The sequence below is a fragment of the Hetaerina americana genome, unplaced genomic scaffold (assembly GCF_022747635.1).
Source record: "Hetaerina americana unplaced genomic scaffold, ioHetAmer1.1.p SCAF_137, whole genome shotgun sequence".
Lineage (NCBI taxonomy): Eukaryota > Metazoa > Arthropoda > Insecta > Odonata > Calopterygidae > Hetaerina > Hetaerina americana.
In genome coordinates this window covers 276,792-292,335 of record NW_027286481.1, presented here as the reverse complement: position 1 = coordinate 292,335, position 15,544 = coordinate 276,792, and the positions used below count along the sequence as shown (strand labels likewise).

The following is a 15,544-nucleotide window of genomic DNA, read 5'->3' as shown; positions in this document are numbered from 1 at the left end:
AAATTTTTTTCCAAGTATATAGTCAGAAAACAAATTTTATGGTGCTTCTTTTAAACAAAAGAAATGTATCCGTGCATAATATGTGACAATTCCTTTGGGTTTAAGAGAAAACTATAATGAAACAAGGTATTATTACCATATTTAAGTGTCACAAAAAGTTATGCTGAGCAGCTATTGCTAGCTGCTTGCTGGCTTTTGGCAAGATCAATTGTGAAGCACTTCTGTGTCATGACTATTTCAAATGCCAGCATTAATTGTGCTTTAATACAAAATAAGAATTAAAGAATATGATCTTGCTTCAATCATGGGCAAATAAGTCTGACTCAATTAAATGTACTAAAATAATTCTAAAGAATAATTTACATTTACTTTTATATTCTTTTCTTGATATTTTTAAAATTTCACCACTTAGCAATGAAAAATGGTGGATTTCATGTTCATGTCATATTATTTTTTGGCTTTCTGGTTCAATTATGAAATTGGGAATTATGGAAAGATTTGGACTAATTCTGGGCTGAAATATCTCTAGAATTCAAGAAATGAAATATAATATATTAAGGTGCTAACTTTTAAAAAGTTAATTATTTCCCACAAGGACTTTGATAAGGACTAGGAGGTTAATACCTAAAAAAAACTAGAAACTAAATAAGCAAAGAGGATATATAAAATTAAGAATGTAAGCAATTTCTATTAAAGGACAATATCTGAAACTATTGTTTTCTACACAAAAAAAACTGCATTATTAAGGAATTATAAACAAAACTAAGAGAATATTGAAACTGCAAATTTTGGATCTATGCAATTAATAAATGAATAGCATTGACAAGTATGGCGTGATAATAAGGAAACTTCTCTTAAACAAAAGGCTTTGAAAATAGAGAGGCTTTGGACTTCTTTTATGGAAAATGGTGAATTTTTCTTGTGAATGCTTTTGCATAGTTAGTATAATAACTAACTCAGTATAAAAACTAAGTGAATAATTAAACTGCAAATTTTGAATCTGAACAATTAATAAACAAATGGCATTGACAACTATGGCATGATAATAAGTCTATTCTTGAACAAAAGGCTTCCGACTTTTTTAATGGAAAATGGTTAATTTTTCGTGTCAATGCAATGACAGGGTCAGTATAATAGGTATCAGGACTGGCTTGCTGTAGCCCAAATAGAGCAGTGGATAGGTGTCTGACTTGTAGGCTTAGTAGAGGATATCCCCGAAATTAATAAATATTAGTTTAGTTGGCTCTGTGCATGTATTGAGAGAGTTGGTGGATATTAGATATGACTAACTTTTTTTGTTCTCATGCAAGCAATGAGTGTATATGGGAGCAATGCTTAGATGTTCAGTTTAGTATTTAACTCAAGAAATTCAGATTTGGAGACCTAGAACTAATTAAAAAGGCTTATGCAGATTTTGTCTTAAGCCTGAGAAGTTTTTAAGTAGCAAAAAATGTTTAAGAAAGTGTTACAACTTGTTAGAGATAAGGGCCATTCTGAGGCACCAAAAATAAAACTGCTTTTCACTCTGATATGCATTTAATATTCTCCCTTGTTAGTTAAGAATCCAGCCTTTTGGGTGGAACAAACATTAACAGTTTAATGAGGATCTTGTATTAAGGGAGGTATGTGCAAAGTTGGTGGTAAAAGTGTTGAGCAAGGAACAAAAATAGAAAGAAGCTTCTGACATAATATGCCATTGCAATGCTCTTATAAGCCCTAACCTGGCTCTACTGTCCCTTTTCTTGTATTTGAAATAAAAAGGCAGATAAAAAGATATCAATTAGACTCCAATCTAACAGTTCATGTACCGATGACAAATGCTGAAACAATAATCTAGGTAATTAGGTAATAATTTTCAGTAAACTTGAATTAGAGTGGCAAATAAACCAACGAGGTATATTGATGCAGGATCAACATATTTTCAATTAAATTAGAAAGCTGTGAGGATAATATCATTTGCTTTTGATTTTTTGAGCCAATGATAATAATTATTGTATGGATCCTGCTTAATTTTTTACCCAAAATCCCAAAAGAGAATAATTTAGGGTTAAAGATTCAAGACAAAAAAGTTGGAATACCTTTGGAAGAAACTTTTCTACAAGTTAAGACCATAGTAAATAAACATTGAGTTAAATTGATCAATGTACTAAAACCTTGACGAGGGTAACTTCCAAACTGAGCAAGAATATTTAAAAATTTCAATTACAATCTCGCCAAAAGGGGTAAAGATCATTAACTGTTAGTATAAAATGTAAAAAAGGACACCATGGAATATTTAAAGTTCAACATATGTATCAGATTGGTACTTAAATTATTACAGTTTGAAAACAAGAGGGACTTAGAAAATAACAACCTGAGGCAGTGAAATGAAATCTATTATATTCATTTTATTTTGTTTATTTTTAGGATTTTTGCCCTGCCAATGGCTGAGGCTAATCTGCAACCTGTTCATGTCTCAGACTGCTCCGGTGCAAGTAAGGAATAAGGAGTCCAGATGGGAAGTGTTAGGAAGAGGTGTAAGATAGGGTTTCTTATTATCACCGTTGCTGTTCAACATGTATGAAGAGGAAATGAATAAAGAGACATAGGAAGAACTGGAGGTAGGAATGATAGTGGGCGGGAAATTCATAAAATCAGTTAGGTTTGCTGATGAATAAGCTTTAATGTGTCAGTAAGCCAATGGGCTGCAAGCATTGCTTAGTGAATTGGCAATTAAGTACAAGTATGGGATGAGAATCAATATGATAAAACAAAGGATATGCAATTTTCTAGAATGAAAAAGGCTAAGCTTAACATTAAAATAGGATGGCAAAAACTAGAGCTGGAAAAAGTTTATGTAGCTCAGTATTGATTGGACCAACACAGGAGAAGTAATAGGGACATAAGGATAAGAAATGCGTTAAGCAAAGGGATGTTGAGCAGGGACATTATGAAAAGACTCTTTAGGAAACTTTGATATTGAGGATAGTGATATACAGTGCAGAAACGTGGTCATTGAAGCAGGGGGATAGACAGTGAATGAGGGATTTTTAAATGTGGATGTAGAGAAGAATGGAGAAGGTAAAATGGAAAGAGAAGAAAACAAATTACGAAGTACTTGGTATAATGGGCAAAGAAAGATGTTTGCTAGGAGATATCTTATGGAGGGAGGAAAAGTTGCTGAATGGGTTATTAACTTGCAGCCGGATGTTGAAGACTAATGGAGGCTAGAATGTTAGGCAAATGAGGAAAGGGAAGAACAGAAAAGGGATGTTAGACTGGATGATGAGAGAAAGAAAGTACTCAGAGCTAAAGAGAGACCTGATATAGAATAGTATGTTGTGTTTTGCTAGGGGTAACAAATTACTTAATTAGTATTTACGTCTATCCATAACTTAACTTGTCTGGTAGATTACCTGATAATAATAATTCTGTTACAAATTTATTCTGTTTTAAATATTTTACCATCAATTTTTGTAATTAGTCATAACATTGTATCTGACATTTTAGGTATTTCTAAAATATTCAACATGCAAAAGAAAGATAAGTCTCTCCAGCTCCCCTCACCTTGTGTCTTCAACTGTTCCGATGTAATTCCATCCATCTCCTGCAAAGTATCAGCATCACATTCTTCCTTATTATCTACTTCTTCATCAGAGGATAAATGCAATTCTATATCTTCCAAATCATCCTGAAAAATAACAACATACCCAATGTATATTGCATCCATGTAAAACATTGATAAAAATCCCCAAAAAACTTTCAAACCTAATCTATAAAATTATACAAGGTTTAAAATTTAACATTCCAATCTAAATAATAATTTTAGCATGCATTTATACAGAACATTTGTCTTAATTTCTTCAAAAACATTTACATTATTCATTGAACCTTCTAACATCAAATGATATTTCCAGTGTTTAAATTCAAGTTTAGAGAAGGTAAATTATAGGAGAGTTTACTGTTAAAATATAAGTAAACCTTTGATATCCATGGATTAAAAATATAAAATGAAAATATTTAAATACTGTTAACAAGAAAATGCCTCAACTTTATGAATAATAGTTTTGGCCCACCAAATAAATTAAATAACATATTAATTACAGAGAATAGGTCTGGTGGCTTATTTTTCTCAGAGCAATAAGCTTCTTTAACAAACTATAAGAAGTCATCACAATATCTAATTGGAATTATGATCTTGTTCAAAAATACAACCAGATCATTTTGAACTAAGCAAGCCCCAAATTATCACCAAAGAACACTATCTAAAGCTTTCCTCATCTATCATGATACTAATGCCAAGGATACCCATTCTTATCTATTGGACAGATGGTCCAAATTTCAAAATAATTTAATACAGAACATACATCTTGGGAGCTAATTTCTTCAAGTTACACTGCTACTTGAATCATTTGGTAGTCCTTCATTTTCTTAAAAACAGAAAATTTGATACTGTTAATAGTTGAATCGAATAAAAGTGTTATCAATAATGATATTAAAGATTTTTAATGCCAGTCCTCATTTAAAGAAAGATTTAGCCATGCAGAACCACATGGAAGGCCATTTCATCTCATAATACTACCTAAGATTGAAAAGCCCTGTACTCAGGATATAACATAAAGTTTATTGTTATGAGAGAGTGTTGGTTATGAAAGCAATGCATAATAGCTTTCTTTCCTTACCTGAATCTCAACTGCTTCACAGTTATCATCATCTATCAAATTCACATTAGTGTTGGCTAAATAATTATCATCTTCCTCAATTGATGTCTTTTTAACTGAATGGTCAGTAGGTTTCATTGAACTTCTCAACTTCATCAAATTTTTTCTTTTACCATTCACTAAATCAACACCATGGCTCTCTGAATCCTTCTGAAGGCTTGGGAGCACACACAGCTCCTTAATAAACATAAATCATCATAATCAACACCAAGATGTTTGATAAGTAAATATAAAGTTCACCTAAAAATAAGCCCTATACAGGCATTACTTAAAATTATAATATTCATAGGCATATCATAGAGAGAAAAGATAATATACTTTCCCTAGGTTACATATTATTTCTGAATGAGAAATGTTATGCATCATTAATGTTTGCAGAGAAATAGCAAATTTTGAATGCTACTCGGAAATATTTGCTAGGCCATCAAAACCAGGAAATACGGCCGTTTGACCGGAAGGCCATTTGTCAAATTATCTTAAAGGTTTTTAATTAATGTATAACATTAATGGGAAGGGAATATAAGCAAAAATTGGATATTCAAAATGATTATATACATATACGAATTTTTTCCAACATGATTTATCAATAATATAACTTTCAGGTTGAGATATTCACATCTAGGGTAAAGTCACTGTTTTCCTTCCATCCTAATTTGTCAAGGCATGGAACTCATTTCTATGTGCAAAATATTAGTGAGCAGCTGAATTCTGAACCAACAGAAACTGGTCAATTGACGGCGGTTTATGTTGGTTGGCAATATGACAGTGCACACAATTATTAAAAAAATTTACTCACACCAAAGACTGAAATAGTTTTCCTGGAATATTTTAAAGGTTAACATAAACAGAGTATGGTCTGCAGCTATGGCCTTCTGCAACATTTAAAAGAGCAGAACAGTTAAGAATGCTATTGAAAAACATGAAAATTAAGTGAAATAATTAAATATTCCTCATAATTAAAAAGATTTCCATCAGGTAATTTTAGAGTGAAAGAAGTGCCTGTCATTTTATTTTATGCTTAGGACGTGGTCAATCAGAACTTTATACCTGAGGAAGGGACCGCATTTTATATTTTTTGACCTAAGTGCTGAATGGGCTAAGAAAATGTGTCAATAAGGCTATTACAACCAAAAGAAAATGCATAATTAAATATTCCTCCTAATTAAAAAGATGACTTTTGTACTGAATGGTTAATAGCTTTCATTGAACTTCTCAACACCATCATATTTCTTCTTTTACCATTCACCAAATCAACACCATGACTCTCTGAATCCTTTTGAAGGCTTGGGAGCACACACAGCTCCTTAATAAACATAAATAATCATAATCAACACCAAGATGTTTGATAAGTAAATATAAAGTTCACCTAACAATAAGCCCTATATTGGCATTACTTAAAATTATAATATTCATAGGCATATCATAGAGAGAAAAGATAATATACTTTCCCTAGGTTACATATTGTTTCTGAATGAGAAATTTTGTGCATCATTCATGTTTGCACAGAAATAGCAAATTTTGAATGGTACTTAGAAATATTTGCTAGGCCATCAAAACCAGGAAATATGGCCGTTTCAACTATATGGCCATTTGTCAAATTATCTTAAAGGTTTTATATTAATCTATAACATTAATGTGAAGGGAATATATGAAAAGTATAATATTATTAAATATTCTTCTTAATTAAAAAGATTTCTATCTGGCAATTTAAGAGTGAAAGAAGTGCCTAACATTTTATTTTATGCCTAGGACGTGGTCAATCAGAACTTTGTACCTGAGGAAGGAACTGCATTTTATATTTTTTTACGTAAGTGCTGACTGGGCTAAGAAAAAGAGTCAACAATGTTATCATAACAAACAGAAAGTACATGAATCTATATAAAAAAAGTTTATGACCTTTATGACACCTCTAATTAGCCTTACCATGTCATCTATTACTTTTCCTTTGAATTGAAAACTCTTAAAAAGACATTTTAATAGGGTTCCTCAATGCCAAACAAATGTCAGTTCTTTTTTGGGATATTCACGAGTTGTAAAAAGAAGCATTTATAATAACAGCACATATATCACCAAAAAAATTTGGTTATATTGGTGCCATTATGGTTTAATTGTTTTTTAAATACCTCAGAGGTCCCTTTTTCATTCTCCACGTTGTTGTCCATTTCCCTATGCCTAGCTGGAATTTCAACAGTCTCCTGCTGTTCAACTTCCATTTTATCCATGTCTACAATCGTCTGGAAAGTTATTTAAATGGTGAGAAAACAGTAAAAATATATGATTTTAGGTATAATTTACGTATTTATGAATTTTCTTAGCATAAATGGAATTCAAATTTGATTAAAATTGCATTTGGTATTAAATTTTCAATATTTACCTTGAGGAATTATTTTTTATGTATAATATCACTAGGTATCAAAACAAAACCAATAAATGATGGAAACATATTTAAAATGAAAAATAAACTCTCATTTGATAATTGAAACATTATAAATGAGAACTACAGATGAGATTAGATAAATTATATCAGGCCTTTAGTTGACATGCATGAAAGAATCAGATAAATGTCGGACTCTACAGAATCATTGAAGAATTATTCTATATTATGAATTTAATCAGAAGTACAATCAAAATTCCATCAAATGATTCCCAAAGATCAAGTTATTTATTTTAGAATTTAAATGAGTAATTACATCACTTATATTATGAATGCCATTTTCTTGCAATTTGCCTGCATTTCTTATGATGACTTGAAGATTGGTAATGTCCTAATCACTATCATTTGAGCAAATTTCAATTCTCTTTACCCTAAACTTCCACCACTATGGTCTGATAACTTTTATACAAAACCTTCTTAATACCATGTCATACTACAGTAATCGTTTCATTTATTATTATACTTCTATATTTATTACTAGATAAACTTTTTTGCATTGCAAGATACTTACAAATCACATGCAATACAGAACATCCTCTATATAATAAGCAATAATATAACATTATTGTCTTTTTGATTTGCAAGTAATTATACAACTATTTGGTCATGATAATCATTCAAGAAATAAAAAATTAGTGGTTTTCAGAAATGCCTATCCGTGCATCAAAGATTTAGTATAAAGTATTGTATTTTATAAGATGACATACAGAAAACTTTTCTACAGTAAGTATTCATGAGTTGAAAAAAGAAACATGAGCCATAACGGCACTAATATCACAGATTAAGTTTATTAATTACCTTTAAAGAAGTTCCTTTCGGATTATTAACATTTTGGTCCGCATCTCCCTGGCTAGATGTAATTTCATTGGCCTCTTGGTCAACACCCACTTCCTCTGCCTTCACTATGATCTCCTAAGTTAATTGAGTAATGACAAAAAAGTGAAAATATGGAACTTCAGATATTGTTTCAAAATTATATGCTATGAAACCTTTTAAATTAAGTAAAAATCAGTGACTAGAGTATTTTAAAATAAAGATGAATATGTTTTATCTAAATTACCAAAGCTTTGGCCGAGCAAGGTTTTTTGTTGATATCTTAAACTTATAGCTCAAAAAATTGAAATGTCACTATAGTGCCCTGTCACTATAGTGCCTTCAGTCATTGATAGAAAATTATATGCAAACAAATTTCTTATATAAGTAAAAATCAGTGCCACTAAAGTCTTTTCAAATGCAAATGAATAAGTATTTGCTAAATAACAAAAGCTTTGGATGAACTTTGAAAATGTCAACCTGTTCCAATGCCTTCCTTACCTGAAGAGAATCTTCTTCATGATTATCCATAATGTGGTCTCCTATTTTTAGCCTAGCTGTCATTTCAACAGTTTCCTGATCTTCATCATCTGAAGTTTCTCTTTTAATTGTGATCTGATTCAAAATATAAATATTGAAAAAGATTTTGAAAAGCAGATGAACATCGAAATTGTATTTAAAATTCTTGATAAACATTTTCCATTTCATTTTTATGCATATACATTTCCTATGCATGAATGCAATTCAAAATTACACACCAGTGCTTTTCTCTTAATATTTTATGGATATGATTTGAGAGTATCAAGGTTTCCCTGAGGGGGCATAAATTATACCTGAAGCATTACTATATATAACAGCAACAGCAATTATTGAAAGATACCATTCGAAAATGCAAAACCAAACCACCTGATAGTTGATTTCAGCATTAAAAATGAAAATTATAAGAGATTAGATAAATAATATCAGACCATTATTGATATGTATGAAGAATTCAGATAAATCTCAGTTTCTCATTATTTGCTGAATATTAATTCTTTGATTGAATGGATTTATTCCAAATTGTTTTCAAAACTCTTTTATTAAGAGTCCAGAAGATGAAGGTACCAATTTTAGAATTTCAATTAGTACTTACATTGTTTACACTGGGAATGCATCTTTCTCCTAATATGCTGGATGCTCTAGTGAGCACCCGCAAATTGGCAATTCCCCCATCACTATCATTGGAGGCATCATTTGACTCCCTCTCTACCTTTACATACCTCTACAAACAATCAATGGAGAAATTTATTTAAATTAACAAAACATTAGTATTATTAGGAAATATATATTTTCCTGTGGATATACCAGTGTTAACATCATGGAAAAAATGATAAGCAAAATGCTGTAAAATGAAATGGAGCACTATACAGCCTTTAGTATATATTTATAACTATTTAAATAGGGTCATGTCTACTAAAGTTAATAGAAGCCTTAGTTTTTGAGCTTTAAAAATATCAAATAACTCTTCACAAAAAATGCCAGAAAAAATTTCTTAATTACATGTTTTTTATTAAATAGAAGATATCAATTGAAAAATGTTTATTTATATGAATTAATAAAATATATCAAAAGGACCAATCTATTTCAACCATTCAAATCAACACTAGCTGGCCAAGTGCATCATATTAAAGTATTTTAATCTTTTTATAACTATGATGACTAGATGGTTAGGCTTCACAAAATAATTCCTACATATTCTTTTTACATCACTAAATGATTGCTATCAACGAGTATAATGTGTTTATCACTGCATTGAGATACACATATTAAAGTCAATTTCCTTAAAATTGAATGACCTAATAAAATTACGATTCAAAAGAATATTCAAGGGAGTACTCCAACATCATATTTTAATAGGGGATGTCACAGGGACATTCGTATATTATCATCCTTTTCGGTTTACTCATAATTTATGAAAACTGATTGCATAAATGCATTCAATATTTTCACACTTTTAGTGAAATTAACTCTAAGTACACTGTTACTTGATATTACGAATTAAATATAGAATAAAATTGCTTTATGTGTAACCAGGAGCATAGTTAATTCCAAATTTCTATATAAACGCCAGTATTAATCATTTTGTAATAAGTCCTTAAGACTTACGTACAATAGCGAGGACACTTATTAAAAATAAATATGTTCATTATTCAATTTAAGTAACTTCCGTTTACGCATAACGTTATCCAAAACATTGTCCATAACATTACAAAATACCAACCATAATTGGCCTCGACTCACCGTTGCGCGGCGGTTTTTTCTCTCCGCGTGTTTCTTTGTCCTTTGACTGTTCAATAGATGGTGGTTTTCATGGCACTGCTGCTTAAACATGTAGAAATCCGTCAGTAATTTAAAACATTTGTAGCACAGCAACCACGGGTTGTTCCTTTCCCTGACTACCTATAATAACAAGATTATCAAAGTATTAAACCTTAAACTTTCGCTCTTAATGGGGCTCAAATCATTATCCGAATAACATGAAGGTTTTTTCAGCTAAAATAGGGCACTATCGAACATTTCGTGGTAAATTTACTATAAAAGCATCAATATCAATAATACGTAAACATATAACGGATATCTTACTTTCAATTCCAACAACTCTTCTATCGCTTCCCGCACCAATTTCTCAGCATCGTTGTTTTCATAAAAAATATTTTTGTACCGTTCACCAAGGCTAAGACATAATCTACACTTTAAACTTTCGTGACGAGGCATCTTTGGAGCACTTCAATCTGTAAACATTTACTACACCAAAACAGTGACTTTCAAAATGGCCGACAACATATCGATGGGTTGTTCGTTCTGAATCGATTACTAGGTGCGAGTTCGAGAATCGATCTCCGTTTTGTTTCGGCGCTAGGTTATCACCATATTCAAATAATTTTCCAATATTTTTAAATTATTTAAACTCTCACTTAATAGATTGTGGCCATTCCTGTATACTTACAATACTTTTGTACTACCGAGAAATTAAAAAAATACTTGTGTTTTTAAATAAGAGACGTTAAATCGAACATTACCTAACCCGAGTATATTTTATTTTGTATTTAAACTGAAAACTTCAATCTTGTTAAAGTGATGTTTTGTGTAGATAAATAGGTTCCCGGCATAACAATTTCTAAGAAGAATAATAGCAAACTGGAAATAATTTTCATTAATTTTTTCGTCCAAAAACTCTGAAGTGAACTTATATGTGGTGATAAAAAAACGTATTTACCTAATTTAGCTGATTTAATTAGAAAATGATAATTATGTGGGTAATCTGAGAGGAGGAGGAGGAAAAGATACGTACGTCTCAAGCTCAATATTGTGAGCCCGGGCCTTGACCACGGGCCCTAAAAAATCATCATATAAATAAGTATGCATGTACACATGAAAAAAACGGATCTAACTAAATTGATATAACTACGTCTAAATAAAACAGCACCGTCGAAGCTCACGCAAAACACGTATACTCTGTGAAGGCTGAGGAAATAATATATGCAATCACAGAGGACGTATAATCAATCCTTAATCTCCTTCATTCGTCGCAAATATTTTTTTCCCTATTTTTTCAATCAATCAATTTTCAAAGGGCTCAAAAAAGCACCTTTAATACGTATCAACATCACAAGCGAAATTGCAATACCCCCCACGCAAGATTCTTCTCTCCACGCGTACCTGAAAGGAATCTAAGACAAGTAATTTTTGCGCATTAGCCTCATGATTCCCCAATTTCTTAATTTGTTCTCTATTTTAATTGCTAGTTTTTCAAAATATGTTACAAAATCCACTTTAAGACATTTACTGAACAGGAAAATATATCCTCATTGTATTATATTTGTTCCTTAATTAAAACTGAACATGAGTTAAGAGTTATTCTTTTGACATTGCCCTCCAACCTCTGGTAGATACACTTGAGTATCTTGTTATCTGCGTTTATCTTCCTATACTTCTGTATTTGTTATAAATTGTAGAATCACCATTTCTAGGAAGAGGAATTCAGAGTAATATCAGAATACTCTCAGATGAGTTACTCCCTCATATCTATACAATGATAGAATCCTTATGTACTCTTTCTCTCCCATATTCATGTACCCAAAATCAGTTTATTATAATTATTATGATATGATGATTCAATATTTCAGATTCTTTTCACAAATATAACATTATGATTGGGAAGTTGGATGTGTGTCTAAATTAGCATATATGTACATATCCAAATCATAGTTTACAAATGAGTAATAAAATGATTAATGTTTACTTCCAACCATTCAAATGTATATTTTATGTTACATTACAATTTTAGATTGTTTAAAATAGCAGGGCCACCCTAACATCAGAGGAAGTTTATAGAGGGACGTCAAATGAAGCATGTCACAGTAGATTATAGTAGTATAGTAGTAAATTGTAAAATTTTTACATTACCAGAACTGTTCAGAATAGATTTATGGCTAATTTTTAATGCTGCCATTGTAAATAATACAGCATTGAATCATTTGACCCAAATCTTATAAATGATTAAATGGCACATAAGCAAACTGAATCTTGTCCTTTCTGATTTCCCTTTACTATTAAACGATTCCGGTGCTAATATGTCAGCTGAAAAAGTTTAGATATGAAGAGAACAGATACAGAGCAAAATGTCAGTTGCCACACATTAAATGGTATATATTGTGTATCATGGGGGTTTCAATATTTTTTATTATTATGTCCAGTAAATTGTGGAAGATACCATTATAAATTCAACATTATTATATCCAGTAAATCATCTTAAGTACATTAAAATGATTAGAATGTGCAATGAAGCGGAATATGAAGTGTTATGTTTTTGAAGTAAAAGGTTTGGAGTGTAAAAATGTTTTTTGGCAAAAATAGAAAATTACAATTCACTTTCGGAAAATACTGTAGAGGATGTGGTAAATGTTACAGTAAATTTAGTTGTAGTGTTGACATTTTTTTGAAAAATTATTTTTAATATATCCTGAGTTATATGAATCAAATTTTGCTATATATATTCAGTACAATGTTGTTAGATTGTATTTTTGGATTTTGGTAATGGGACTTTTGTGCATTATGTGGTTAAACAGTTGTAAATAAAACATTGTAATAGATTGTGAAGGATGAAAATCTTCTGTGGTTATTGTGTTCTAACTGCATGGTGAATCAAACTGAATTGCTGCTTTTTAAGCATTGATGTGACAAATGTTTGCCTGTTTTCAATGATTGCATCTAAAAGGGGTTTAATCCTGCAACAAAAGGGAGGATAAATAATCCAAATGAGGTCAGTTGCAACATTAATTTAGATTAATGTCAACAGTGAAGACATCTTTAGGATATATGGAGCTTTTTTCACATATTCTGTGATCAGTAAGCCATTATTTTTGCATACCAAATTGAACAATGGAAACCATTGACATAATGAGCTTTTTGAATGAATAACAAGATCAGCCCTTTTATCCTCTTACTGACTAACAAGATTTTACCTATTTATTTATATTTTTAAACTAGTACAGTAGCTAGCCAAAGACATTGAAAAAACGACACTCAGTCTGCTTTCCTGAATTGTGCACTGATTTAATGCTAACACAATAGACGTTACACATCCTCAGAATTCACTTTCAAAATGATTCTTATTTCACTAATCTCTTAATATAGTTTATTATTTAAATTTCAATACAAAATTCTACCAAACTCTCATTATTGATAATCTGACTGATACTTTTTTGAGTCACCTGGCATTTTCCATGCATCCTTTTTCCATGTATGACTAATAGAAATTAACAATTTATGTTTAGAAAATACCATAGAGGATATTATAAATGTTAAAGTAAATTTTGCTGTCCTGTTGATATTTTTTTTTTATTATTTGAAATATATTTGGAGTTACATGAATCAATTTTTCGTTCATATATTCAGTACAATGTTTTCAAGGTGTATTTTTGTAATTTGGAAATAGGACTTTTGGGTATTATGTGGTTACACAGTTGTAATTAAAACATTGTAATAGATTGTGAAGGATGGAAATCATCTGAAGTTGGTATGTTCTAACTGTATGGTGAATCAAACTGAATTCTTGCTTTTTAAGCATTGATGTGATAAATGTTTGTCTATTTTCGATGATCGCCACTAAAAAAAAGGTTTATTCACCTCTAAGAAGGTTGAACCCTGCAGCAAAAGGGAGGATAAATAATCCAAATGAGGTCAGTTGCATCATTGTTTTGGATTATGTCAACAGTGAAGACACCTTTAGGAAATGAGGAGTTTTCATCTCTTTTCATTTTCTGTGATCAGTAAGCCATTTTTTTTGCATACCAAAATGAATGGCAAAAACCAATGACACAATGAGAAAACTATTTGCTCTTTGATTGAATAACATAAACAGCTCTTGTATCCTATTGCTTTCTAACAAGATTTTACCTACTTATTTATATTTTTGAACTAGTGCAATAGCTAGCAAAAGACATTGAAAAAACGACACTCAGTCTGCTTTCCTGAATTTTGCATTGATTTTATGCTAACTTGATAGACATTTAACATCCTCAGAATGCACTATCAAAATGAATCTTCTTTCACTAACCTATTATTACAGTTTATTATTTTTACACTTCAATATAATATTCTACCAAACTCTCATTTTTGATAATCTGACTAATACTTTATGAGTCACCTGGCATTTTCCATGCATCCATATGCCTTTTGCATTGTGAAAGCCAAGTTATGTTGATGACTTGTCTCATTCCCTAGTCTGAAAACTCAATTTTTTTCTCCCTATGGACATTCCTTGTGCTTAGATGGTACTCGCCCACCCTATCATAAACTCTTCCTTTGTTTTTTTGCTTTCAATTCCAAATTATTATCAAATGTTTCTCCCAGGAACGCATGCCTTACATACACATGTGAAATTTTATATAACTGATAGTATATTATTTCAATTTGTTTCTCCTTATGCTTGCTTAGTATAATGTAGACCAGTACAATAAGGAAGGGTATCAGTTCTGTGTGCACTTCCACTGAAAGGGTTTTCTCAGTTAAAAGGTCTATCTTAACTATGGTTTAATCACCGTTTTCATTCAATATATTTGCTCACCTGATATTAAGTGTAGAGAATGTCCAGGGGTTTTTGGTTAAGTATTTTGTATTTCCAGTGCTCATCTAAGACATAGCATCATAGCAAAGGATTTTCCAATAAATTATTAGGAGTTTAATGAAATGCTATTTATGTGTAATTTTCTTTACTTAATCCATGTGGTAAAGAGGAAGAATAAATAACAAAGGCTGACCTAGTACTCATATTTGGAAGTGTAAAATGAGATTTCTTTCTCAGAATCCTATGTTTGATTCATATACACTTCTCTGGTCCCCTTTACTATTAATAAGAGTTGCGTGATTCTTACCAGGATACAAGATGTTCTGAGAAATTATAGTAAGGCACTGGAAGAATACCATACTCATCATAAAAGAATATCCTGCAAAAGGTAAATATCATATAATGCTGGTCTTAGTTATATGGTATTGGTATGCTGGTATATAGGTGTATGGTATTGGTATGCTGGTATTAGTTCAACTCTAACATTAG

The 15,544-nt window shown here is 31.0% G+C and overlaps 1 protein-coding gene across 1 annotated transcript in view; it reads left to right on the top strand.

Annotated features, from left to right (window-relative positions):
* Positions 1–5,482, top strand: part of LOC139686264 (uncharacterized) — a 275,732-nt gene extending 270,250 nt beyond the window's left edge. The window contains exon 5 of the mRNA XM_071583416.1: positions 5,303–5,482. Coding sequence (XP_071439517.1) covers positions 5,303–5,482 — 180 coding nt within the window. The remainder of the gene's footprint in view (positions 1–5,302) is intronic.
* Positions 5,483–15,544: the final 10,062 nt, after the last annotated feature.